The sequence below is a fragment of the Somniosus microcephalus genome, chromosome 14 (assembly GCF_052327205.1).
Source record: "Somniosus microcephalus isolate GS21.2 chromosome 14, FLI_Smic_1.0, whole genome shotgun sequence".
Lineage (NCBI taxonomy): Eukaryota > Metazoa > Chordata > Chondrichthyes > Squaliformes > Somniosidae > Somniosus > Somniosus microcephalus.
This window is the reverse complement of record NC_141000.1, coordinates 90,968,796-90,994,779: the sequence shown is the minus strand read 5'-3', so window position 1 is coordinate 90,994,779 and position 25,984 is coordinate 90,968,796. Positions and strand designations below refer to the sequence as shown.

At 45.4% G+C, this 25,984-nt stretch overlaps 1 protein-coding gene across 3 annotated transcripts in view; it reads left to right on the top strand.

The window, feature by feature from the left end:
- LOC147107691 (E3 ubiquitin-protein ligase DZIP3-like) overlaps nt 1-25,984 on the top strand; it is a 184,962-nt gene that overhangs the window by 136,014 nt on the left and 22,964 nt on the right. For all 3 annotated transcript variants that reach the window (XM_086006917.1, XM_086006916.1, XM_086006915.1), the window contains exons 18-22: nt 2,023-2,119; nt 4,886-4,989; nt 5,487-5,577; nt 20,978-21,085; nt 23,913-24,043. In XM_086006917.1, coding sequence (XP_085863043.1) covers nt 2,023-2,119; nt 4,886-4,989; nt 5,487-5,577; nt 20,978-21,085; nt 23,913-24,043 — 531 coding nt within the window. The remainder of the gene's footprint in view (nt 1-2,022; nt 2,120-4,885; nt 4,990-5,486; nt 5,578-20,977; nt 21,086-23,912; nt 24,044-25,984) is intronic.

Genomic DNA, 25,984 nt, shown 5'->3' with positions numbered 1-25,984 from the left:
CCCCCAGGATGTTGATAGTGGGGGATTCGGTGATGGTAATACCATTGAATGCCATGGGGAGGTGGTTAGACGCTCGCTTGTTGGAGATATTCATTGCCTGGCACTTGTGTGGCGTGAATGTTACCTGCCACTTAAATCATTTAATTTTCAAACATTGTTGATAATTCTACTGCAGTGAAAGTAAATGTGTCTGAGTTTATGCAGTAATCTGGAGTAAATCTATACTCTAGACCAGGCTGGTTGGCCTTTCAAAGTTCAAGAGCCAGAAAAGAAAGAACATAAATTAGATTGGGAGGGGGTGGGATGGAAGGTTGGTTAAGAAGCAGATAAAGTCTATTTCCCCAAAAATATAAACATTAATTATAAAAACAATGAAGGCTTAATTTTTTAGAGAAATTAAACACAATTTTAAGATCCCTATCTTCATTAGTGTTGCACCATAGCTGAGTTGGGCAGCTGATCTTATTGCACACCCAGCAGTAAAATTACAGTGAATTCAAAGCATTTAGATTAACTGGGTCAGAATGGAAGGCAGGCTGCCTGTTTTGGGGTGGATGATTGTGTCCATTGTTATTCTCCATTCCTCACATTGAAACTGTGCGCTTGGGCAGGGCAGCTAAACAAAAGATTCAGAGAGCTGCAGTTTTGCCACAGCTAAGCTGCATGCAGTTTGTCAGTCACAAGTTGGCCCATCCCTGCTCTAGGCTAACAGTCCCAAAAGAATAAATGGAATCTTTCCTCAGCAATACTATGTATTACTAATTGTCACTAGTGAAAAAGATTTTTATAACCTGCTCCTGAAATAACAGTGGTATGCAATATCATTCATCTGCAGTTGCAGAGCTATAGATGGAATGGGGTATATCTGATAGGAGACAAGTCTAACTAGAAATAACGAAGTTGTATGTAAATTATGATGTAAATCCTAAAAAATAAGGAAACTGTTTGTTCAAAGTGTTTTCCCAGTCTCTACACAAATATAATTAGAAATGCACACGCTACCAGCTATGTATGCAGCGTAGCCAGCCAATAGCTTATTTTGCCAGAATCAGGCAGCTTTGTATAGGCTGTCAGGCTGATCTGAAGTTGCAGATTCTGTGAAAATGAATTGAGTTTCCTGAAACAGGTGCTTCCTTCCTATAAGTGACATTATTAGAGGGGGCTGGAGAGAAGGAGATCCAAAAAGGCAGGTGGGAAACGTGACATTTTAAAACAGTATGGAGTATGTATTTCTAATAATTTGTTTTATGTACACATATGGAGGAGTACTTCAAACAAAAAGTACTCTGCCCCTCCCCCCCAGACATACCATTACTGTTGAATGGACCAGATTTTCTGACCTTTAATAATGAATGATCAGAGCATATAGTACTATATGCCTATGTGCCCTATATTCAGCTTTTTTTTTACAGTGACACCACAGCTCAGAGAATCAGGCGCAGAATTTGATTCACAGTGCTCCGAATTTTCCTGTCATCTAATCAATTTACCCTTGTATTTCTAACCAGTGACAGATAAAATTCATATATTTAAGTACCACTTAAAGGTCTGACCCTCTGGTATCTGTTTTCCTAAGGATATTGATGAAGATGATTGTATGTGTTGCCAAACAAAAGAGATTGTGTACTGTTAAAACATAAATTAATTTAATCATTTCACTTTAAAAAAATACATATCAAGGATGATCTAAAATATGTCACTTTATTCTAATATTTTCCAGTGAAGTCTGTGCAGCTTCATATCTCTCTGGTTGTGTGTAAATTATATTACTAATATGGATGAAACTTCAATATAACTTCGTATCAGACTGATCTTTGGACTGTACAAAGAGCTTTTAAATAAATAACAAGATTGGGAAACTGTTACACTACTGTCCAATATATCTATTTAACCTGTCATGTCACTTGTGGCATCTGCTTTTGACAAGTACGGTATTTCAGTTGCCTACATTTAGTTTGATGCAATGATCCAATTATAGCTTTGCAGCATGTAATATCTTAAGTACTCTTGACATTTTCATAGAGAACAATGGCGCCATGAAAAGCTACAGCTGGAGGAAGAGCTTACAAATGCACAACAAACTGGAACAGAGGATATAAGGAAAGCAATCAGTCAGGAGGTGAGAAGTCTCTGGTCAGGCTTACACAGATTTGGTGATGGCTACTTACTGATACTTGCATATTCATTTTTAATGTTGCATCAGTCTCCATTTCAACTTAAGTCAAGTGTGTCAACAGAAGATCAGATGATGTAGTATTGTGGCTTGAAACACAACTATTGTTTTCATTCTTGAAATTTGATTTATTAATCTAGTTCGTAGAAATTAGCTACCATTTGTTTCTGAATTTGTTGAGCATTATGAACAATTTATTAGCTTTTGCATGAATATAGTTATGTTTATGGGCAGATTTTCTTCTGTATTCTATTGCACACAACAAAATTTAACTGCCTTGCATTGCTACAAAATAAGATAAGAAAAAGTGTCAGCTTTTTTAGTGTGCCTTCATATACCTAGAAATAATACCGAGAGTTCCTCCAGTGGTTCATTCGGTAAAACACCACGTTGGATAGTACTGATCCGTACAGATTAAGAGGTTCTTTGGTGTGATTCTGATCTGTGCTGAGGTTGCCACGGTGGTGGTGGAAATGTAACACTTGGATTCAGCATTTCTAAGGACTGAGAAGAGGAAAATTATTAGCCAAAGCTCTCATTCCAGATCAATCTTTAAATCAGTATAATTTACTGCTGAAAAGTCTACATGTTGAATTTGGGACCTGGCTGTGGTGCTCCAGCAGTCAAATAGAATGCTGAAACTCAGTGGTCATGCTAGTGCATGGAATATGGCCATTCTGCCTTTGTAAAGGAGGGTAGCCTGTACCTTGTGTGATTACTGCCCTTAGATAGGAGCCCATGGGATTATGTCTTCATTTTTGCCCCAAAATGGAATGCTAAAGAAGTTAACCATTAATTCTGAGAGGTATGCCACATGCTAGAACATTCTTTGGGAGTGGGAGAAACAACTTCCCACTATTATTCAAAACAAATTAAGGAATACCATAATAAACACTTGCTGCAACAGTCTGATTCGTGTCAATATTCCTCATAACCTTGTTTATTTGAATTTCAGATCATAATTCTAGTACCCATTTCCTTTGTAAATCCGCTTCATGTCTTTAGTCATGAATATTTGTGTAACATTACAGTTTGCTAATGCTGTTTACTTGGTGGATTGACCACAATACCTTAAGGTTCTGTCTCATGAGAAATGTAAGTAATTGCTGTTGATGCACATTCAGAACACGAGCTGTTTTACAAATTGAAAAGATAGCAGCAGACACATGGGGCAGGATTTTCATTGGGCTGTGGTGGCGGGATTGGAGGCGTGTGGGGGGTTAAAATCCCAAAATCGGGGGGGCACGAACCCATCCTGCCCCCAACCCGCCTCCATGCCAGTTTCAAAGGAGGCGGGTACCGGACCCGCGCTGGGACCCGCCTCTCTGAGGCGGGAAGGGGATTAGAGCCAATTAACTGCCTGTTAACAGGCAGTTTTTAGCCTAATCCCTATTTTCATTCTTGAAGTGTGGGATTCCCGACGGCTCCAAACCATGCCAAGTTAGCGAGTCGGGCTGAAGGGCTTGGAGGGGTCGAGATGTCTGGTGTTCAGATGAGTGATGGGTGCATGAGTGCAGAGGTAAGTGTGTTTGAAGTGTTTAAATAAGTTTTACTTACCTTTACAGCCTTCCTTCCTTCAGGTCTCAGGAGTCCCTCATCTTACAGAATGGCCGCGATCTGTCAAAAATTGCAGCATTCAGCTTTCTGTTCCGGAGAGATCTCTAAATCATCCTGAGAGGAAGGAATTAACTTGGAGTACAAATTGTCAGTGTTTGACAGCTTCAAACAGCTGTCAAATGCTGATATTTCATCTGTCAAAAGGCCTTGACAGATGAAATATCAATCTGTGACATCACCTGTTGCCGGGTGGCCCTTAATTGGCCTGCTGAGCCCGCTGGGCGGGCTCAACAAGGTCAATCAAGTCAAAATCGCGTGGGTTGGTTACAACTCGATGGATGCAGGACTACAACCCCAAAAGTTGTAGTCCCGCCTCCTCAATGAAAATCCAGCCCATGGGGGTAATTTTAACCCCCAAAAGCGGGTGGGTTTGAGTTGGATGGGAAGACAGTGGGAAGGTAAATATTGGGGCTATACAGTTTGCTATTTTACATTAAACACCAACTTAATCTTTGTGCAAACATAATTCCACTGTTGAAACCATACTAAATACAGGAAACTTTCTGATATCCGGCACTGACGGGACCGAGCTGGTGCCGTAACATCAAAAGTGCCCGACATACCAGAGTTAATGTTTAAACATACGGAACTAAGAAGCTCCGTGTGAATCAACAAACCCTGTTGCTTAGCAACAGCTTCAAAACAGTCGGCTGCAGCTGCAAGCGTCTGTAGCTGAAGCTGTTGCTATAGCTACAGACCTTGCAGTGCTTGACTGGGGGAAAAAAAGCAACGAGAACTAAAAAAACATATAGAAAACGGCTCCTGATTTTTGCCGTTAGATCGAGTATTCCAGACATATAACCTCCGGATAAACCAAAGTTTCCTGTAATTACATTTATTGTAATATCTTAGTGTGCTTAGTACTTGCTTGTTACTAGACAGGCTGGTTTTACATCTTGAATGTTGATCAACAGAAACTTATTTAAAAATCATAATGACAGAGCCTTTTATATTCACATAAATGCTTTCCACAGCAATTTAATATTTATCAGCGCTAGTAATGTCCTCTTGATTCCCTGTCTAACTGTGATTTGTAATTATGTTCTTTATAAAGCTAAAGGAATATAGACTGAAGAGATTATGTTTCTGTGGCAGGTTCTTTTGTTGGAGATGCGCAGAGATTTCTTACTCGGTAACCTGGAGGATGCCCTGTTGGAGACGGAACATCAGCTAAGCATGCTTAGGGATAAGACAAAGGGGTATATCTGTTTGGTTTTAATTAATTCTACTGAAAGTTGTTTACTATTTGACTTAAAACTATAAACTGATTATTACATATGAACAGAATGAATCCTATGCCTCATTAATCCTCTCTCATCAAACTCAAAAATGAGTCCATAAAATAACTCCCCAAATTACTGATGGTCATATTAATTTTTTAGCTTTGGCTGCTCAGAGGTAGCATTTCTTTTTTGGTTACATTAAGGACCACTGGTTAGGCTGCACATAGACCTTGTTTTTCTTAAGGCAGTCCAGGGCAGCCCAGTTTTGCAAAGGGAGCCTCAAACAGATGTTAGGCCCACTATTTGCATATGCAAAGAGCCTAATACCTCTTTTTCTGCCTTTACCAAAATGGAGGGTAGCGCACTTTTGCCGCATAATGTTTGATGAGAGAGAGGCTTGAAAAACGGGCGCGGTGTCAATGAGATTCTCGGCCGATTATTTTGTATACATGTAAACTACCCTTAAATTGCAGGCAGATTGCTGACCCATCACAGATCCAGGCTGCTATGAACAAGTGGGAAGCTGTTGCTGCTGATCTCAGAAGTAAAATTGAATACACAAAGGTATGTACTTGTCTAAATTTTAATTTCCTTTTTTGTTTTCAGGAGTATTGCATTATAATTTTGTAAATAGATCTGAACTAAATAATTTGAGTATTAAAATTGTCATTAATATATAATTGTTATTAATTATTAATATATAAATTTCATCCATATTTTGATGGCTTGTCCCTTTTATGAAAAATCTTGCTCTGTGTGTTGCCATTGTCTATGGTATGCTTGTTACAATTTAAGCAAAAAACAGGTTGCATAAGGTTACAATCTAAAACTTTCAACCTGTCTTGTATGGGAGTAATGTGCCACAGGACTGACAATTAGCCTTTTGTTATTGTCTTTTCTACTTTTGAATATGTTGGTTACCCATCGCATTCTGTCCATTCCAAAAGGTGATAAGCATCACTCCGTTTCCAAAATCTTTTTACTGAGTCTTTGCGGAGCATATTGTGGGCACTTTCACACGGAGCCTCTCCTATTGCCACAACATAGATGTGTAGGGGAGAATTGGGAATTAACGAAAAATTTGCAGGGCTATGGGGAAAGAACAGGGGAGTGGGACTAATTGGACAGCTCTTTTAAAGAGCCGGCACAGGCACGATGGGATGAATGGCCTTCTTCTGTGCTCTTTGATTCTATAAAATCTGCTGTTGAGATACATTTTTTGCTCTCTTTGAAGCTAAGGTCAACTCTTTTGAAGAACACCTCAGATAAAAGCAGCCCCTTGACATTAGACGTGCAAACAAGTTATCAAACTATTTTCACATCCTGACAGCTAGACTGTGAACACCAGCTATTTCATTGTGATTTTTTCTTTTGACGCCTGGCCTACATATCAATAGCTTGGTTCCAAGAACAACTCTAAAGTGTCTGGTAGGCCTTTACAAGCATTTAACATCTCAAAGACAGGAGGGATTTTCTGATGCAATAAAATTGTGAGTATAAGTAATAATTGCAGGTGCAGCAAGCAATTAGAAAAGCAAATGGTATGTTAGCCTTTATTGCAAGGGGGTTGGAATACAAAAGTAAGGAAGTCTTGCTGCAATTATATAGGGCTTTGGTGAGACCACACCTGAGTTCTGTGCACTGTTTTGGTCTCCTTACCTAAGGAACTATATACTTGCCCTGGAGGGTGTGTAATGAAGGCTCACTAGATTGATTCCTGGAATGAGAGGGTTGTCATCATCATCATAGAATCATAGAAAGTTACAGCACGGAAGGAGGCCATTTCGGCCCATCGTGTCCACGCCAGCCAACAAAGAGCTATCCAGCCTAATCCCACTTCCCAGCTCTTGGTCCGCAGCCCTGCAGGTTAGAGCATCCCAAGTGCACATCCAAGTACTTTTTAAATGTGGTTAGGGTTCCTGCCTCTACCACCCTTTCAGGCAGTGAGTTCCAGACCCCCACAACCCTCTGGGTGAAGAAATTTCCCCTCAAATCCCCTCTAATCCTTCCACCAATTACTTTAAATCTGTGCCCCCTGGTTTTTGACCCCTCTGCTAAGGGAAATAGGTCTTTTCTATCCACTTTATCTATGCCCCTCAGAATTTTATACACCTCAATAAGGTCTCCCATCAGCCTCCTCTGTTCCAAGGAAAACAGACCCAGCCTATCCAGTCTTTCCTCATAGCTAAGATTCTCTACTCCCGGCAACATCCTTGTAAATCTCCTCTGTACCCTATCTAGTGCAATCACATCTTTCCTGTAATGTGGTGACCAGAACTGCATGCAGTACTCTAGCTGAGGCCTAATTACTGTTTTATACAGTTGAAGCATAACCCCCCCCCCCATGCTCTTGTATTCTATGCCATGGCTAATAAAGGCAAGCATTCCGTATGCCTTCTTAACCACCTTATCTACCTGGCCTGCTACCTTCAGAGATCTGTGGACATGCACTCCAAGGTCCCTTTGTTCCTCTACACTACTCAGTGTCCTGCCATTTAATGTGTATTCCCTTTCATTGTTAGCCCTCCCCAAATGCATTACCTCACACTCCTCCGGATTGAATTACATTTGCCACTGTTCTGCCCACCTGACCAATTTATTGATATCTTCCTGCAATCTACAGCTTCCTTCTTCAGTATCAACCACACAGCCTATTTTAGTATCATCTGCAAACTTCTTAATCATACCCCCTATATTCAAGTCTAGATCATTGATATATACCACAAAAAGCAAGGGCCCTAGTACTGAGCCCTGTGGAACCCCACTGGAAACAGTCTTCCAGTCACAAAAACACCCATCAGCCATTACCCTCTGCTTCTTGTCTCTGAACCAGTTTTACATAGAAGATAGGAGCAGGAGTAGGCCATTCGGCCCTTCGAGCCTGCTCCGCCATTCAATGAGATCATGGCTGATCATCCAAATTCAGTCCCTGCCTTCTCCCCATATCCCTTGATCCCTTTAGCCTTAAGAAATATATCCAACTCCTTCTGGAATATATTTAATGAACTGGCCTCCACCGCCCTCTGTGGCAGAGAATTCCACAGGTTCACCACTCTCTGGGTGAAGAAATTCCTCCTCATTTCAGTCCTAAATGGCTTACCCCTTATCCTTAGACTATGACCCCTGGTTCTGGACTCCCCAGCCATCGGAAACATCCTTCCTGCATCTAGTCTGTCCAGGCCTTACAGAATTTTATAGGTTTCGATGAGATCCCCTCTCAATCTTCTAAACTCCAGTGAGTATAAGCCCAATCGACACAATCTCTCCTCATACGTCATTCCTGCCATCCCAGATATCAGCCTGGTGAATCTTCGCTGCACTCCTTCCATGGCAAGAACGTCCTTCCTCAGATAAGGCGACCAAAACTGCACACAATACTCAAGGTGCGGTCTCACCAAGGCCCTGTACAACTGCAGCAAGACATCCTTGTTCCTGTACTCGAACCCTCTTGCTACGAAGGCCAACATACCATTTGTCTTCTTAACCGCCTGCTGCACCTGCATGCTTACCTTCAGCAACTGGTGCACAAGAACACTCTTTGCACTTCCCCTTCTCCCAATCTATTGCCATTCAAATAATAATCTGCCTTCCTGTTTTTGCCACCAAAGTGGATAACCTCACATTTATCCACATTATAGTGCATTTGCCATGTTTCTGCCCAATCACCCAACCTGTTCAAGTCGTACAGGAGTTTCATGACATCCTCCTCACAGCATACCCTCCCACCCAGCTTTGTGTCATCTGCAAATTTGGAGATATTACATCCAATTCCTTCGTCCAGATCATTAATGTATATTGTGAACAGCTGGGGTCCTAGGACCGATCCTTGCGGTACCCCACTAGTCACTGCCTGCCACTCGGAAAACGACCCGTTTATTCCAACTCTCTGCTTTCTATCCGCCAACCAGTTCTCTATCCAAGTCAATACCTTGCCCCCAATCCCATGTGCCTTAATTTTGCACGCTAATCTCTTATGCGGGACCTTATCGAAAGCCTTCTGAAAGTCCAAATACACCACATCCACTGGTTCTCCCTTATTTATTTTACCAGTTGCATCCTCAAAAAATTCCAGTAGATTAGTCAAGCATGATTTACCTTTTGTAAATCCATGTTTGAATCCAACTTGACCTGGATCCCATGGGCTTTTAACTTCATGACCAGTCTGCCATGTGGAACCGTATCAAAAGCCTTGCTAAAGTCCATATACACTACATCAAATGCACTACCCTCATCTACCCTCCTTGTTACCTCCTCAAAAAAATTCAATCAAGTTTGTCAGACACGACCTTCCCTTAACAAATCCGTGCTGACTATCCTTGATTAATTGTCCTATGATGAGAGATTGCGTAGAATGGGCCTACATTCTGTGGAGTTTAGAAGAATGAGAGGCAGTCTCATTGAAATGTATAAAATTCTTAGAAGGCTTGACAGGGTAGATGCTGAGAGGCTGGTTCCCCTGGCTGGAGAGTTTAGAACTAGGGGTCGTAGTCACAGGATAAGGATTCGAACATTTAGGACTGTGATGAGAAGTTTCTTCACTCAAAGGGTTGTGAATCTTTTGGAGTTCTCTACCCCAGAGGGCTGTGGATGCTCAGTCATTGGGTATATTCAAGACTGAAAGAAATAGATTTTTGGACACTAAGGGAATCAAGGGGTATGGGGATAGGGCGGAAAAGTGGGGTTGAGGTAGAAGATCCATGATCTTATTGAATGGCGAAGCAGGCTCGAGGGGCCGTATGGCCTACTCCTACTCCTGGTTCTTCTGTTCTCCTGTTCCTTCCAGGAAACTGTCAGGTCACCTCCTCCTGAAACAAATTTGAATGTTGTCTTACTTCCTCAACACAGATAAAGGAACTCTTGAGAATAGAGTAGATCATTTAAATTCAAATAATAATGACCTATATAAAACTTGGTATCTGTTTCACTGTGTTGCACTACCTGACATCTGGAAGTAAGAGGAGGTCAAAGCATTTTTTTTTTAATATGTTTTAATTTTTTTGGTCTGTTTCTGATATTCTGGTTGCTCTAGTGAAATGTTGGTATCCAGTTTCCCTGGAAGACTAGCAGAATGTGTTCATCCAACTGCCCTGTTGATCTAAAGGGGTAGATCCACCTAATCAGTCTCACGGAATATGTGTGTTACAAACTAGCTAGTTGATCTCATTGATAGTCTAGTAGGGCTAGTACATTTGGTGTTGCTACTAGGGTACACATATCCGATTCTCCTTCCCACCATCCCTAGTAATCTGCTTTACAGAGTAGCAGGGTGTTGCATTTGCTCTCCCGCTAGTTTAATGGACTGCGTGCATCTGATTTCCCTCTGGGTCTAGCAGGTTGAGTACCCCTGATTTCCCTATTAGTTTAGTGTAGTATATGGGGGTAATTTTTGTCTTCACCGCTTGGTTGGTACATCAGTAGAGCAGATCGCCTGCCTGTTATAATTACAGTGCCTCCTATGTATCTAATCTCCCTACTGGTCTAGTGGAGTATACATATTTGAGCTCCCTATTGATCTAGGAGGGTTTAATACCTCTGAGCTCCCTCCTGGTTTAGTGGAGTATGCCTATTATCTGTCTTAAGATGAACAAGTCTTTTCTCTGATTTAAATTCCAGCTATCCCTATTTCTACTGTCTGAATTTATTTTTAAATATTCTTCTGTATTGATTACATACATATTGAATTTATATCATATGGCAAGAGATGTGATTAGAAACATTCAAATAACCAACTCCAGATTGGTGAGCCAGTGGGTAGCTTCGGAAGTGGACACAATTAGAGCTGGTCCTATGGTTCTTCTGTGCTGCCTCAGATACGGTGTCTTGACAAATTTCACGTTGCTAATCATACTGTGAGATCAACAACTCAATATCCAGTAGCCTTTTGATGACATTTGTTGTGTTAATCAATTACATGTTGCTTGCAATTCCTGCGCTTATAGGAATTTCAGGACACTTCATGTGTCTAGGGAGACCATGTGTGTAGGAAGTGTTTCCACCTGCTTGAGCTCGAGCTCAGGGTTTCCGAGCTGGAGGGGCAGCTGGAGTCACTGCGGAGCATCAGGGAGGCTGAGAGTTTCCTGGACCAGGAGGTGGCCACCCCACAGGCAGAGAGAGTTCAGGATAGTAAATGGGTGGCCATCGGAAGAGTAGGAAGGGGCAGGAAATACAGGAGTCTTCGGGGTGTGTCTCACTCGCAAACCGGTACGCAGCATTGGAGACTGCTGGGAGTGGCGACACCTTGAAGGAGTGCAGTCCAGACCATGGCACCAATGGGCAAGGGACTGCACAGAGGGGAACAGCAAAGTGTAGAAATGCAGCCGTTCTAGAAGATTCCATAGTTAGGGGGACAGACAGGCGTTTCTGTAACCGTCACCGTGAGTCCCGCATGGTGTGTTGCCTCCCTGGTGCCAGGGTAAAGGACATCACGGAGAGGGTGCAGAATATTCTGCAGGGGGAAGGGAGTGAGCCAGATGTTGTGGTACACGTTGGTGCCAACGACATAGAGAGGGCAGGTATTGAGATCCTACAGTCAGACTTTCAGGAGCTAGGGAGGAAGTTAAAAAGTAGGACCTCAAAGGTAGTAATCTCTGTATTGCTCCCAGTGCCATGCGCCAGCGAGAGTCGAAATAGGAAGATAGGGAGGATCAATGCATGGCTTGAGGCATGGTGCAGGAGGGAGGGCTTCAGATTCTTGGGGCATTGGGACCAGTTCTGGGGCAGGAGGCACCTATTCAAAAGGGACGGGTTGCACCTCAACAGGACTGGGACCAATGTCCTCGCGGGGCGGTTCACTAGTGTGGTTGGGGAGGGTTTAAGCTAAATTGGCAGGAGGATGGACACCAGAATATAGAAGTAGAAAAGAGGAATAAGGTGCATAAAGGAGGGAGAGTGTTGGATAGTACTAGAGAAGGCAGTAGTACCATATTAGATAGGAGCAGACTAAGAAGGACTATGAGGAATACAAAGACAGGTTTGGAATGCATGTATGTAAACACGCAATGTGTGGTGAATAAGTTTGATGAGCTAAGGGCACAATTAGCCGTGTGTGAATATGATGATGTGGCAGTAACGGAAACATGACTTAAAATGGTGAGGACTGGGCGCTTAATATTCATGGATACAAAGGGCTGGATTTTCATTGGGCCGTGGAGTCGGGATTGGAGGCGTGTGGGGGTTTAAAATTCCGAAATCGGGGGTCGTGACCCCATCCCGCCCCCAACCCGCCTCCATGCCAGTTTCAAAGGAGGCGGGTACCCGCCCCGCACTGGGACCTGCCTCCCCGATGCGGGAAGGGGATTAGTGCCAATTAACTGCCTTAACAAGCAGTTTTTAGCTTAATCCCTATTTTCATTGTTGAAATGCGGGATTCCCGACGGCTCCAAACCACGCCAAGTTAACGAGGCGGGCCATCGGGATGAAGTGCTTGGAGGGTTCGAGATGTCCAATGTTCAGGTGAGTGATGGGTGCATGAGTGCAGAGGTAAGTGTGTTTGGTCTGTGTAAAGTGTTTAAAGAAGTTCTACTAACCTTTACTTACCTTTACAGCCTTCCTTCCTTCAGGTCTCGGGAGTCCCTCATCTCACTGGCACAGAAAGCAGAATGGTCGCCAGCTGTCAAAATCTGCAGCCTCTGCTTTCTGTTCCGGGGAGATCTCTAAATCATCCTGAGAGGAAGGAATTAACCTGGAGTACAGATTGTCAGTGTTTGACAGCTTCAAACAGCTGTCAAACACTGATATTTCATCTGTCAAAAGGTCTTGACAGATGAAATTTCAATCTGTGATGTCACCTGTTGCCGGGTGGCCCTTAATTGGCCTGCTGAACCCACTGGGCGGGCTCAATAAGGTCAATCAAGTCTAAATCGCGTGGGTTGGCTAGAACTCGATGGAGGCGGGACTACAACCCCAAAAGTTGTAGTCCCGACTCCTCAATGAAAATCCAGCCCTAAGTGTTCAAAAAAGATAGGGAAGGAAAAAAGGGAGGTGGGGTGGCAGTACTGATTAGGGAAGACATTGTAGTGTTGGAAAGAGAGAATGCCCTTGAGGGGGCAAGGACAGAATCCATTTGGTTAGAGTTGAGATGCAAAAAGGGTATGATCATGCTATTGGGGGTATTCTCTAGGTCTCCGAATAGTGAGATAGAGGAGCAAATCTGCAGGGACATCGCAGAGATGTGCAAGAACTATAGGCCTAGAAATTCAGTTGGGCGCGGCAGCCGTTAGCGCCTTAGGAGGAGTAGATTTCGAGCGCTAGGCGCTTAGCGGCCAGGCGCAGCGCGATCTGCGCCTCGCCCCAACTTCAGTACACATTTAGCGCCGGCGCAAAGTCTTAGCGCGCGCCCTGCTGCGCACGCACATCATGACGTCATTTGCTAGTGCAACGCCTTTTGTGCGCCCCGAACCGGAACTTCACTCGCGCCGGCCCATTGTGCGCCGGGCGGCCCGAGCGACTGTGAAGTGGAACGGTACACAGCCCAGCCGGGCCGCGGGGAGCGCAAATTAAAGGGCACTTACCCAGCAGTATAAAGGCCAGCCATTTTGCAGCATTCACTCTTGTGCAATGGTTTTTTGGACAGCGACCAAGGAGGAGAGTTTACTGGTTTGGACCAACACTTGGACAGGTATTTTTGGCTCAGGCCAGAGCTTACCCATTATCTTTGCCTTCATTCAGAGCTCAGTGTTTGCCAGCATATAATGGGGGCTGCATTGGGTGGCAACACTGAATTTCAGCCTTATGCCAGAAGGGCTTACAGACGCCGTGAGAGAGTGGCAGCCCTGGCTAGACGCAGAGGGGGCAACAGGCGTCGCCAACTGAGGCCTTACCCACGCAGGGTATACCGCCAGCAGACCTCCTATCTGACCATGTCTGCCGCGATGTGTGTTAGGAGGCTGCGATTCCGAAGGGAGGTGGTTGCAGACATCTGCCGGCTGCTTCAGAGAGATCTGCAGCCACAGCTGATGCGCAGGACGTCTCTGTCGGTGGCAGTGAAGGTGACGGTGGCTCTCAACTTCTATGCCTCCGGCTCCTTCCAATCCGCTACTGGGGACATCGCTAGCATCTCCCAGTTCGCCGTGCATTGCTGCATCCGCCAGGTGACCGAAGCCCTTTTCAGAAGGAGACATCAATTCATCTCCTTCCCCATGACCCTGGACAAGCAGCAGCAGCGTGCAGTGGGGTTTGCAAGAATAGCGGGCTTCCCCATGGTGCAGGGCGCCATTGACTGCACGCATGTGGCTTTGCGGGCACCTCTTGAGCATGCCGAGGATTACCGCAACCGGAAGGGCTACCATTCCCTCAATGTACAGCTGGTGTGTGACCACAGGCAGCGCATCCTAGCTGTCAATGCCCGCTTTCCAGGCAGCAGCCACGATGCCTTTATCCTGCGACAGACAACTGTGGCTGACATGTTCCAGGCACAGCCTCCCCCAAGAGGATGGCTTATCGGGGACAAAGGCAATCCTTTGTGTACCTGGCTCACGACCCCGCTCCGCGCGCCCACGACCCCTGCTGAAGAGGCATACAACGAGAGCCATCAAGCGACGAGGAACCTCATAGAACAAACAATCGGCGTGCTCAAGCAACGGTTCCGCTGTCTCGATCGCTCCGGGGGAGCCCTCCAGCATTCGCAGGATCGAGTCTCCCAATTCGTCGTCGTTTGCTGCATGCTGCACAACCTGGCTATCCGCAGGACTCAGGCACTGCCACCTCACGTTGGACCACCACCTCAGGAGGAGGAGCAGGAGGAGCATGAGGACGACGAGGACGAGGAGTACCAGCCCAGGAGGGAGGCACAAGGTCCAAGGGCCGCCCGTCGGCGGCTTATTGAACGTCACTTCTAGGCCCCCTGTCAGGGAATGGCTTGTGCCAATGATAGAACATGATTGCAGCCGCTCCGCAAGCCCTCAGCCGGTTAAGGCAACAAACACTTCAAAGATCAAACATGGACAATGTGAATAAATAAAATGGTTTATTGTACAAACTCTGGGCCCTTCCCACATGAAAACCAAAAACAGACAAAACCCCCAAAAAACACTCAAACACATTACTCGCTCCCACAACCTGGAGAGGATTAACAAAATAGGGCAACTAAAATGGCCGTCATTCTCGGCCTTCGTCAAAAACAAACATCACATCATCGGCCTTCAAAAAACAAACATCCAATTCTCGGCCTCAAGAAACAAACACAAATGGCCACACATTCGACTATTTGGCCCGCTAGGGCGATGCCTTGGCCATCTTTGGGTGGCCCCTGCCCGCCCTGCTGCTCCGCCTCAAAGTAAGGCCATTGGCTGCTGCAAGGCTGGGGGCAGGCTCCTGAGGGGCACATGTCGTGACGGCAGATGCCCTTGGGGGTCGGCCTAGTCGAGGTCTGGCCGTCGAGCGGGCGGCTGTTGATTGCTGCAGCTGTGGCTGGCCAGCATCAGTCGCTGCAGCAGCTCCTGGCAGCTCCACTGGGGGACTGGCAGTGGCGGCTGGAGGAATGGCGGCAAGCTGGTGGATGGCAGGCGCTCGCTGGTCGCCTGAGACACTGGCACTCGCCCGGGCCAGCACTGCAGCATGCGCACCAATCTGCCGAGGGACAGACCGCTGTGCTGCTGCAGCGCGCCGGGTGCCCTGGCGATGCCTGGCTGACACAGCGAGTGTGGCAGCAGTGAGTGCCCGTGTTGACCTGTTCACTGACCGCATCAGAGCAGCCAGTGACTGGACGGCACCACTGATCACCTGGCCAGTCGCTGACAGAGCTGCCCCGAATTCCGCCCGACTCGCTGCCTGATCTGCCCGGTATTCCGCCCGACTGGTGGCCTCTGAGGGCCCGAACTCGGCCACACTCCGAGAGAGGGAATCGATGGACTCAGGCAACCGTGCCACTGCCGCCATGAGCTCCCTGTGCCGGCGCTCCGAGTCCGTGGACAAGTCTTCGAGGCGTTCCATCTCCTCGGCGAAGAGCATCTCTTGACTGGAGGCCGGACTCTCCCTCTGGGGAGAAGGCTGCCGAGCTGACCGACCCTTCCTGCGTTGCTGGAGGCCGCTGGGCCCAGCAATTGGACTCCCCTCCGACGCTTCCCCCCTCTGGGGAGAAGGCCGCCGAGCTTCCACCCCTCTCCCGCCTTTCTGCAGCCCGCAGGTCCCAGGAGCTCCCCTCCCCTTCGACACTTCCGCCACGCTGCCCTCCAGGGAAGATGTGTCCCCTACATTGGCCTGGGTGGCCGCGGCTGAGGGTTCCCCTGATGGGCCGCCTTCCTCTTGCTCCTCCTCCTGCTCCTCTTCGGAGGGTCTGTCACTGGCAAGTTCAGGGACCTCCTCTTCACCATCTGAAAGCAGGAAGGCACAAGAGTATCTTTAGAGTGAGGAGAGGGCGTCAGTGCGGGATGCATGAGTGGTGGCATTCAGCGCATTGGTCGGACAGTGGCAAAGGATGTAGATCTGATGCACAAGTGGGACGAGAGAGGTGTAAAAGGTGATGTCCTTACCATTGCTGCCCAGAACAGGGTCGGCATCTCCACATGCAACGGGCCCAATCACCCGGCCACCCATGAGGCGCTCCACGCGATGTTGCAGGTCGGTGAGTGGCTGGATATGGGGTCGGCCTCCCCCGGTCGCAGTCCGGCTCTTGCGATTATTCACCAGCTTGGCCTGCAAGAGAAAGGACGGCCTCTAAGTACAGTGTGTCGCCGTGATCTTGTGTGCACTGCCTCCCATGGTGGAATAGCTTGACCAGTGTGTCGCCATGATCTGGCGTGCACTGCCTCCCATGGTGGAATAGCTTGGCCAGTGTGTCGCCATGATCTGGTGTGCACTGCCTCCCATGGTGGAATAGCCTGGCCAGTGTGTCGCCATGATCTGGTGTGCAATGCCTCCCATGGTGGAATAGCTTGGCCAGTGTGTTAAGTGCAGAATGTGCAATTGATGCTCATGCCTGTCCCATAGCTGCTGGATGAAGGCTGGCCATTAGAGCTTTCAGGTCCCTTTGCCCATAATGTGAGGTGCACATGCAAGGATGAGGAGGTCACTGGAAAGGGTACTCACCCTGACAATGCGTGTGAGGTCATTTAACTTTTTGCGGCATTGGGCACCGCTCCTGGGGACGTCGCTGTTGGCTGACAGCTTGGTGGCGACATGCCTCCAGGCTCTCCTGTAGACGCGGACCGTCGCCTTCTTGCCATTGTCCGGGTACAAAACATAGCGCCTCTTCTCCACAGCAGCAAGCAGCACACTCAGATCACGCTCTGAGAAGCGCTGTGCACGTTCACGGGCCTTCTCCATGTCTTCAGGCGCTATTTGGGTCCAGCAGCAGTGTTCAGGCCTAGCTGGAGGGCTCCACTATCCAGGGCGTGGCAGCAGACACAGTCGACCCTTCCCCCTTAAGAGCTGGCCGGCGCCAGGGTGTCTGCTGTCAATCACGAGATGGCCGCACCTGCGCTGCGCCCGGCCTCGGCGCTATCGATCACCACCTCCGGCTTAGCGCCCAAAGAGAGGCGTCCAGCAGCAGTTTTAGCGCTCGCCCGAACTCCTAGGGCGAAGCTAATGAATATCGGAGAAGTGGCATCGATTTGGCGGCGGCCGCAAACTTTAGCGGACGCCCCACTTTAGCGCCCCAAAAGTGGCGTCAATGAATTTCTAGGCCATAGAGTGGTGATATTGGGGGACTTTAATTACCCAAATATCGATTGGGATAATGCTAGGGTAAAGGGAAAGGAGGGGGGGGAAATTTCTGAAATGTGTTCAGGAGAACTTCCTTGACCATTATGTTCTCAGCCCAACTAGGAAGGAAGCATTGCTGGATCTAGTGCTGGGGAATGAGGTGGACCAAGTGTCTGTGGGAGAACACTTGGGTAAGAGTGATCATCGTATCATAAGGTTTAGATTAGTAATAGAGAAGCGCAAGGAACAATCTAAAGTAGAACTTCTAAATCGGAAGAGGGCTAACTTCAGTGGGATGAGAGGGGATCTAGCCAGGGTGAAATGGAACCAAAGATTGACAGGAAAATCTGTAACGGAACAATGGAGGAGATGTTTCAGGTACAGGCTAGGTACATTCCAACAAGAGAGAAAGGTAGGAGAACCAAGGCCAAGGCTCCTTGGATGACGAGGGAGATAGTGGGAATATGATGAAACAAAAAAAAGAGTGTATGATGCACGTCAAGTGAATTCTTCAAGTGAGAACCAGGCCAAATACATTAAGTTGAGAGGGGAAGTGAAGAGGAAAATAAGACTGACAAAGAGAGAATATGAGAATAGAATGGCAGTTAACATAAAAGGGAACCCAAAAATCTTCTACTGGCATGTAAATAGTAAGCGGGTAGTAAGAGGTGGGGTGGGGCCTATTAGGGACAAAGAAGGTGATATATGCTTAGAGGCGCAGGGCAAGGCTAGAATACTTAATGGGTACTTTGTATCGGTGTTTACTAAGGAAGAGGATGCTGACAAAATATCGCTAGAAGCGGAGATGGTGGAGGTAATGGGGTGAAAATTGATAGGCAGTATGTACTGAAAAGGCTGGATATGCTTAGAGTGGATAGGTTGCCTGGTCCGGATGGCTTGCATCCCAGGTTGCTAAGGAAGTGGGGGAGGAGATAGCGGAAGGGCTTCCAATAATCTTCCAATCTTCCCTAGATGCGGGGGAGGTGCCAGAGGATTGGAAAGTGGCAAATGTGACACCCTTGTTCAAGAAAAGGTGTAAGGACAATCCTAGTAACTGCAGGCCAGTCAGTTTAACATCAGTGGTGGGTAAAGTTTTAGAAACAATCATGGAAAAAATTAACAGGCACTTGGAGAGGTTTAAGTTAATTAAGGAGAGCCAGCACAGATTTGTAAAAGGCAGACCGTGTTTGACTAATCTAACTGAATTTTTTGATGAAGTAACAGAGAAGGTTGATGAAGGGAATGCAGAGGATGTTGTCTATGGATTTTAAGAAAGTGTTTGACAAAGTACCACATAAAAGGCTGGTAAACAAAATTGAGGCTCATGGAATAGGCGGGTCAGTGTCGGCTTGGATAAGAAATTGGCTTAAGGTCGTGGTAAATGGTTGTTTTTCAGACTGGAGGATGGTAGACAGTGGTGTTCCCCAAGGGTCAATGCTAAGACCACTGCTTTTTTTGCTATGACTTGGATATTGGAATAGAGAGTAAAATTTAAAAATTTGCCGAAGGCACCAAACTTGGAGGTGTGGCAAACGGTGAGGATACCAATCGACTGCAACAGGACATAGATAGGCTAGCAGAATGTGCAGACAAGTGGCAGATGAAATTTAATAGAGAAGTGTGAGGTAATGCATTTTGGCAGAAGGGATAGGAAGAGGCAATATAGACTTAATGGCACAGTTTTAAAGAATGTGCAGGGACAGAGGGACCTGGGGGTTCATGTGCATACATCTTTGAAGGTGGCAGGACATATTGAGAGAGTGGTTAGCAAAGCATATGGGATCTTGGGCTTCATAAATAGAGGTATTGAGTACAGAAGCAGGGAAGTTATGCTGAACCTTTATAAAACTCTGGTTAGGCCACAACTAGAGTATTGCGTCCAGTTCTGGTCACCACACTTTAGGAAGGATGTGAAAGTCCTTGAGAGGGTGCAGAGGAGATTTACCAGAATGATTCCAGGGATGAGGGATATTAGCTACTTGGTTAGGTTGGAGAAGCTGGGGTTGTTCTCCTTGGAGCAAAGGAGGTTGAGGGGGAATTTGATAGAGGTGTACAAGATTATGACAAAGGCTTTTCCCATTAGCTGATGGCACAAGGACTAGGGGACACAGATTTAAGGTTTTGGGCAAGAGATACAGGGGGGATGTGAGGAAGAACTTTTTTACGCAGCAAGTGGTGATGACCTGGAGCTCGCTGCCGGCGAGCGTGATGGAAGCGGAGACACTCAATGATTTCAAAAGGAAATTAGATAGGCACTTGAGGGAAATAAACTTGCAAGGCTACAGGGATTGAGCGGGGGAATGGGACTGACTGGATTGCTCTACAGAGAGCCGGCATGGACTCGATGGGCTGAATGGCCTCCTTCTGTGCCATAATGACTATATGTAATAGGAATAAGACATGAAGGTTGTCGTCCCACTCTATACTGAATAGTAGTATATATTAGGAAAATGTCTAAAATCACTAAGCATTTGCTGTATTTTCTGAATAAATGTAAGCCATTATAAACCTTTTTATTCCAATGCAGAAATATTGCTGAAACAGTCTTAAATATTTTAAAATTCTGTAATCTTTACGGCCCCAGGATCTAATGGTTTTTCACTTACTGTGGCTCATTCTGGATTAATATGAAGTATTTGCTGAACTTTGTAAGGAGACCCAGAGGAGGATAGATAACTGAAACAATAGTGTGAGGAGAGTGGAACTATTTAATTTTACACATTTTTAAAAAATCATCCACACAAGAAGCCTTTTGATTGTCAGAATCGATTTTTGAATTGGCGAAAATCCAGAATATTGTCCCTTTGGAAAGAGAGGCATTCCTATCCTGAAGGTAGTGAAGCATGGCGAGGATATGACTCCACAGGTAATGGGTACCTTTTGGTACCTTGCTCAAGTGACCTTTCTTCAGATGTGAGCCCAGCCAGTGAGTACTGGCAAGCTAGTTGATCATGCAGAGCACCACAGCCGAGCCTAATCCTGACCTCATCCGACATCCAGATCCATCCACTTTCCAAGCAGGGTTCACTGGAAGGTACTCAAGAAGGAGGGCGGGGGGGATCCCTGGCTTATTTTTATTCTTCTTATCTCAGGGACAGTAGATCTAATTCTAGTACCCCTCTCGATACATCAACTGAGACCAGTTAGTTAACTCAACACAAACCAGGATCAAACATGAAACCTTCCTGGTCTGTAAGACTCAGTACCACACTAAGCAGTGCAGATACTCATGATGATCTATATTTTGAATCAGATTAGTTTGCAATGGTGAAATTGATACTTAGCAGTGCTTGTTAACTGGAAACTTTTTTTCTTCACTGTTTAGCAAAAGTTCAGCAATCAGATCTATCTGATCAAAAATGGAGCCAAACTGAGTAATCTGCCTATACTTAGCAATCCTGAGCCACCATACCCTCTCGCTTTGCATGTTCTGGTAAGTAGGCTGTTTTCTCTGTGCAGTATAGTCTGGATAAGCAGATACTTGATTCCATTGCATTATAATGGAAAAAAAGCTAGAAGGATACAGCAAGCTCAAATAGTAATTCTTCTTAGGCAGTCCCTCGGAAACGAGGATGACTTGCTTCCACATTAAAAATGAGTTCTCAGGTGACTGATGAGTCCAATGCGGTCTCTGTCTCAGTCTCTGTCACAGGTGGGGCAGACGGTGGTTGAAGGGGCGGGTGGGTGGGTGGGGTGCTTGGGTTGACGTGCACTCCTTGCACTTGGCCATCGCTTGCTCCCGGCGAAGAGACTCGAGGTGTTCGGCACCTTCCCGGATGCTTCTCCTCCACTTTGTGCGGTCTTGGGCCAGGGATTCCCAGGTGTCGGTGGGGATGTTGCACTTTTTCAAGGAGGCTTTGAGGGTGTCCTTGAAGCGTTTCCTCTGCCCACCTGGGGCTCTCTTGCCGTGTCGGAGCTGCGAGTAGAGCGCTTGTTTTGGGAGTCTCATATCGGGGATGCGGACAAGCTCAAATAGTAATAATGGATACATAGAGAACAGGAAAACATGAAAGAATGAGATAGAATGAAATATTGGAATTTCTATTAAACTCTTAAGAAACTGGAAGAAAAAAATAGCCATAGACTTTTGTTTAACATTTGTGTTAAAATAAATGTGGATTCACATTAGACCAGTCCAAAGTTTGTCTTCAACCAATATAACCAGATATCTACACCTGCCAGATTTGTATTTTTTTTCCATTATATTTGGTAAAAGTTTGGTTGAAATGAATCTTCTGGAATTTTAATTCTGGCCACATATTTTGGAGAAATGGATATTTGCTTAACTCCAATTAAAGATTTGAGTGCACTTTTTAAATCAGTACCTCAAAAAGTGAGCATTGGATACTGACGACTGGTTTGATGGGTGTAAACGTGTATTTTAAGTGAGATAGCAATTTTCATTGGATGAAAAAAATCTGCAGAAAATGTATTGACTATGTTTCAGATACAGTATTCTTAGTGATGGCCACAATTTTTGAAAAAATATCACTTTTATATTTGGAGAGCTCCACCATAGCAAGAGAAGAGGGAAATGCAATTGCGTTAGGAGAAAACTCCAAAACCATGTAATCAGGATCTTTTCAGAGTTTACTTCCAGCTTGCTCCCCTTTCCTAAAGGTGTTAACTCATGCTGAGATGTGGTTGCACGGATGGCTGACAGTCCTTTGGTAACGCGGACAACTGGCTTTCTTCATGTTTGAGTATTGGCAAGCTATTGAAACCTAGGGGACTTCAGTCATCCAAAATGTTGTGCACATTCAACTTTCTCTCTCTCTCTCTCACACACAGATCAGAAGTGAGAGCACTTTCTGTTCTACTTGGTCCACGGAGGCTGAGGCCCATTGTAGTGCCAACATGACTGTCCTAGCTGAGCCCAAACGTGGCATTAAAAGTGGGACCTACATGGCCTGTACGATTCAGTATCACACTAGGCAGTGCACTTACCTAGCAAATGTAAGAAGTCACACAACACCAGGTTATAGTCCAACAGTTTTATTTGAAATCACAAGCTTTCAGAGCGCTGCTCCTTCGTCAGGTGAAGTGGAGAGATGCCTATAGACACAGATTATATAGTCAGAGAATAATGCCAGATGATTACAGGTAATCTTTCTAACTGCCATTTATCACACCTCGGCAGAGGGATAATCACAGCAATCAAAGGTGTGAATGGTGTCCAAACAGGTCAGTCAGGAAAACATTACATCAAAGAACAATGAGGTGGGGTCACAAGGGGTAAAATGTTGCAGATGCTGAGGTCTGTATGAAAAACAAGAAACAGACAAAAAACATTTTCTTTGCTGGAAATCACAGCAGGTCCGGCCGCATCTGTGTAGAGAGAACAAGCCAACGACGACTCGAGTCTGGATGACCCTACGCCAGGTGGGGTTACATGTAGCGTGACATGTGTCTATAGGCATCTCTCCACTTCACCTGACGAAGGAGCAGCGCTCCGAAAGCTTGTGATTTCAAATAAAACTGTTGGACTATAACCTGGTGTTGTGTGACTTCTTACATATGTCCACCCCAGTCCAACACCGGCATCTCCACACCTTACCTAGCAAGGCAGCCTGTAGTTAAGATCTATTTTACCCTTATCTTCTCACCCCCCACTTCTCCTGAGGGTATTTACTTCCTTAGGTTTCTTTTTGGTATTTCATTCAAGTAGTCATATTTATTGTGTGAGCATAGAAAGAAAGACTTGCATTTATATAGCGCCTTTCACGACCACCGGACGTCTCAAAGCGCTTTACAGCCAATGAAGTACTTTTGAAGTGGAGTCACTGTTGTAATGTGGGAAACGTGGCAGCCAATTTGCGCACAGCAAGCTCCCACAAACAGCAATGTGAAAAGAGAGTGAATTGGAAGCTATTTGACTATGAGAGACAGCATATCCAATATCTAGGCCTGCCCTTCGCCTCAACTAATGTGCACTTTCCATCAGGGAATCACTGGATAATGATCAGGAGTTTGAACGCTGACTGACTTATTCCCTCCCTATATCAGGGATGCTGATGTCAAGTGTAGTACCCCCACTGCTAGCCAGACTGAGAACAGCTAATATGAGCTCAGACCAGGGATCTCCTTGTCTATGTGGCTCAGCTACCACACTGTCTTTATCAACTGATATTCAAGAAGATCTTGAAAATTGTTTGTTAAAGGCAGTGTTGAGGGGGATCGGGAACAAGAGTTTAACATTGAAGATATTCCACATTTACCTACAAGTTTGTCTGTGTGTTATATTTAACTCCTGTTTGTAGAAATCTGGGAGGAAAGCAAGCGCTCAGTGTTCACCAGGGCCCCAACGTTCTCTACAAATGCATGCTGCTACCACAACTGCTGCTACCACAGCCACTGCAACATCCAGCCTGTTGCAAGGGTATAGAAACAGGTACGTATTAAACCAATTCCAAGTTTATGTTTGGTACTGATGTCTTAATGGAGTCAATCTCATTGCCATTGAGCGTACATACTGATTATAGCATAAGAACATCCCTTGTAGGACAATTAATCCAATAAATATGAAATAGTACATCTAATTATCATCAACTTTCTACCATTGAAATCTCACATTCTTCCAAAATTGGATATCATCTGAAAAACTTCAATTTCCAATTTGACTTTCTTCTGGCTATAATAATATTGATACTGTTTCTTCAGTTATCAGAATCTTGAACCAGGTATAATTGAATGATATCCAGATAGCTGCCAGCAGCACTGGTAATTTCAAAGTTATTCTGTCAATCATCACCTCTTAAATATACCATGCAGCCTTCCCCAATGGCTCAGCGAGATTATCCAATGAATAGGTAATCTATACAGATGATAAAGATCCCAGGTTCCATTGCCATTCTGTACTGAGTTTGGAGAACTCAGCTCGGATAGTGGTAGGGATACTGTCTTCAGTGCTCCTGGATTAAAGAGGGGGAAACAGGCCAGGGTTCCATTCACAATTGCTATCTGATGACCCTTTCTAGAATTGAGTGTGTGTAGCAGTTAGGTACGAACAGAATTTGGCTCCACTATGGTGCCCCCTGTGGTAAAATAGTCTGCCAACAGATGAGGTATTGGAAGGCACTCATGGCCCTACAACCCAGCAAGAAGTTAACAATTTCAGGTTGCGAGGAGAGCAAATTGGTGAAAAAAAAGAGAAAAAATGAAATCTTCCTTCCTTTCTAAACTGGGTATAGAAAATAGATTCCAAAATGAACTCTCCATCAGCATTTCCTTTTCTTTCAGTCAGAATAAATTTGATACAATTAATTCAACCATCATTAAATCCTCACTTCTTCCCTGAATTGTGCATGGTATGACAGCAGCCAAAGGATGCCTGTGGCACTTTGTTTTTTTCACACCATCATTGCTACTAAGAAACCTGACTTCATCTATCAAAATTTAAATACCTTTTAAAACTGAGCATATTATATGAAATTGTGCTATTAAATTTTGAATTTGGCAATTTGTCATCATTGTCTCTCATCGTTTAGAAATGAGCCGTTATCAGATAAAATCTAAGATACGCATGTACAAAAATAGCAGACAGGTAAAGACCAGCTGCTTCATCGAGCCAGTTCCATATTGTCATGGTGCAATTGAGCATCATGATCTCCCATTGCTCCCGCCCACGCCCCCCCCCGCCCCCCCGACTAGCAGCCACACAATTTCCTGGGAAAGGCATAAAAACAGAGAAAAAAATCCTAGGCCAATTCAAGGGGGGGTAATCTGAGAAATTCCTTTATGACTCCCAAGGGCATTCAAAAGTTCCAGGAGATCAGTGGCTATGAGATTCATTGTCCAGTGTCTCACCTACCTTTTATAAGTTGTAAAATCAGTCATAATTAAGAACTCGTCCAGTTTCCTTTTGAGCCTTTGCCGTAAAGCCACACTCACTACACTGGCCAGCAACTCGTTCCAGAGGCCAATAACTCTGCAAAAAGAAAAACCTGATATCTAACAGTTCTATGCTTAAATAACTTATATGCATGTCCCTAGCTCCTCCATAACCCATCTAATTCAAATAGTCTATAAACATGGGCAAGAGTTTAATCCCTTCATTACTTTAGACCTCAATCAAATCTCCACGCAATCTACATTTTTCTAAAGTAAAAAGACCTAAGCCTGCTGCGGTAACTAAGGGCCTTTAAGCTAGGTATCAGTCTAGTGGCCTCCCACCGAACCTTATTCTGGGCCTTTATTTCACCTACCGTGTGAGGGGACCAAGACTGGACATAGTACAGGAAACTCTTTGGTATCCGGCACCGACGGGACCGTGATGGTGCCGGTTGATAAAAAAATTCCGGATAATGGAGAGGGTTATCTACCGAGGCTATTT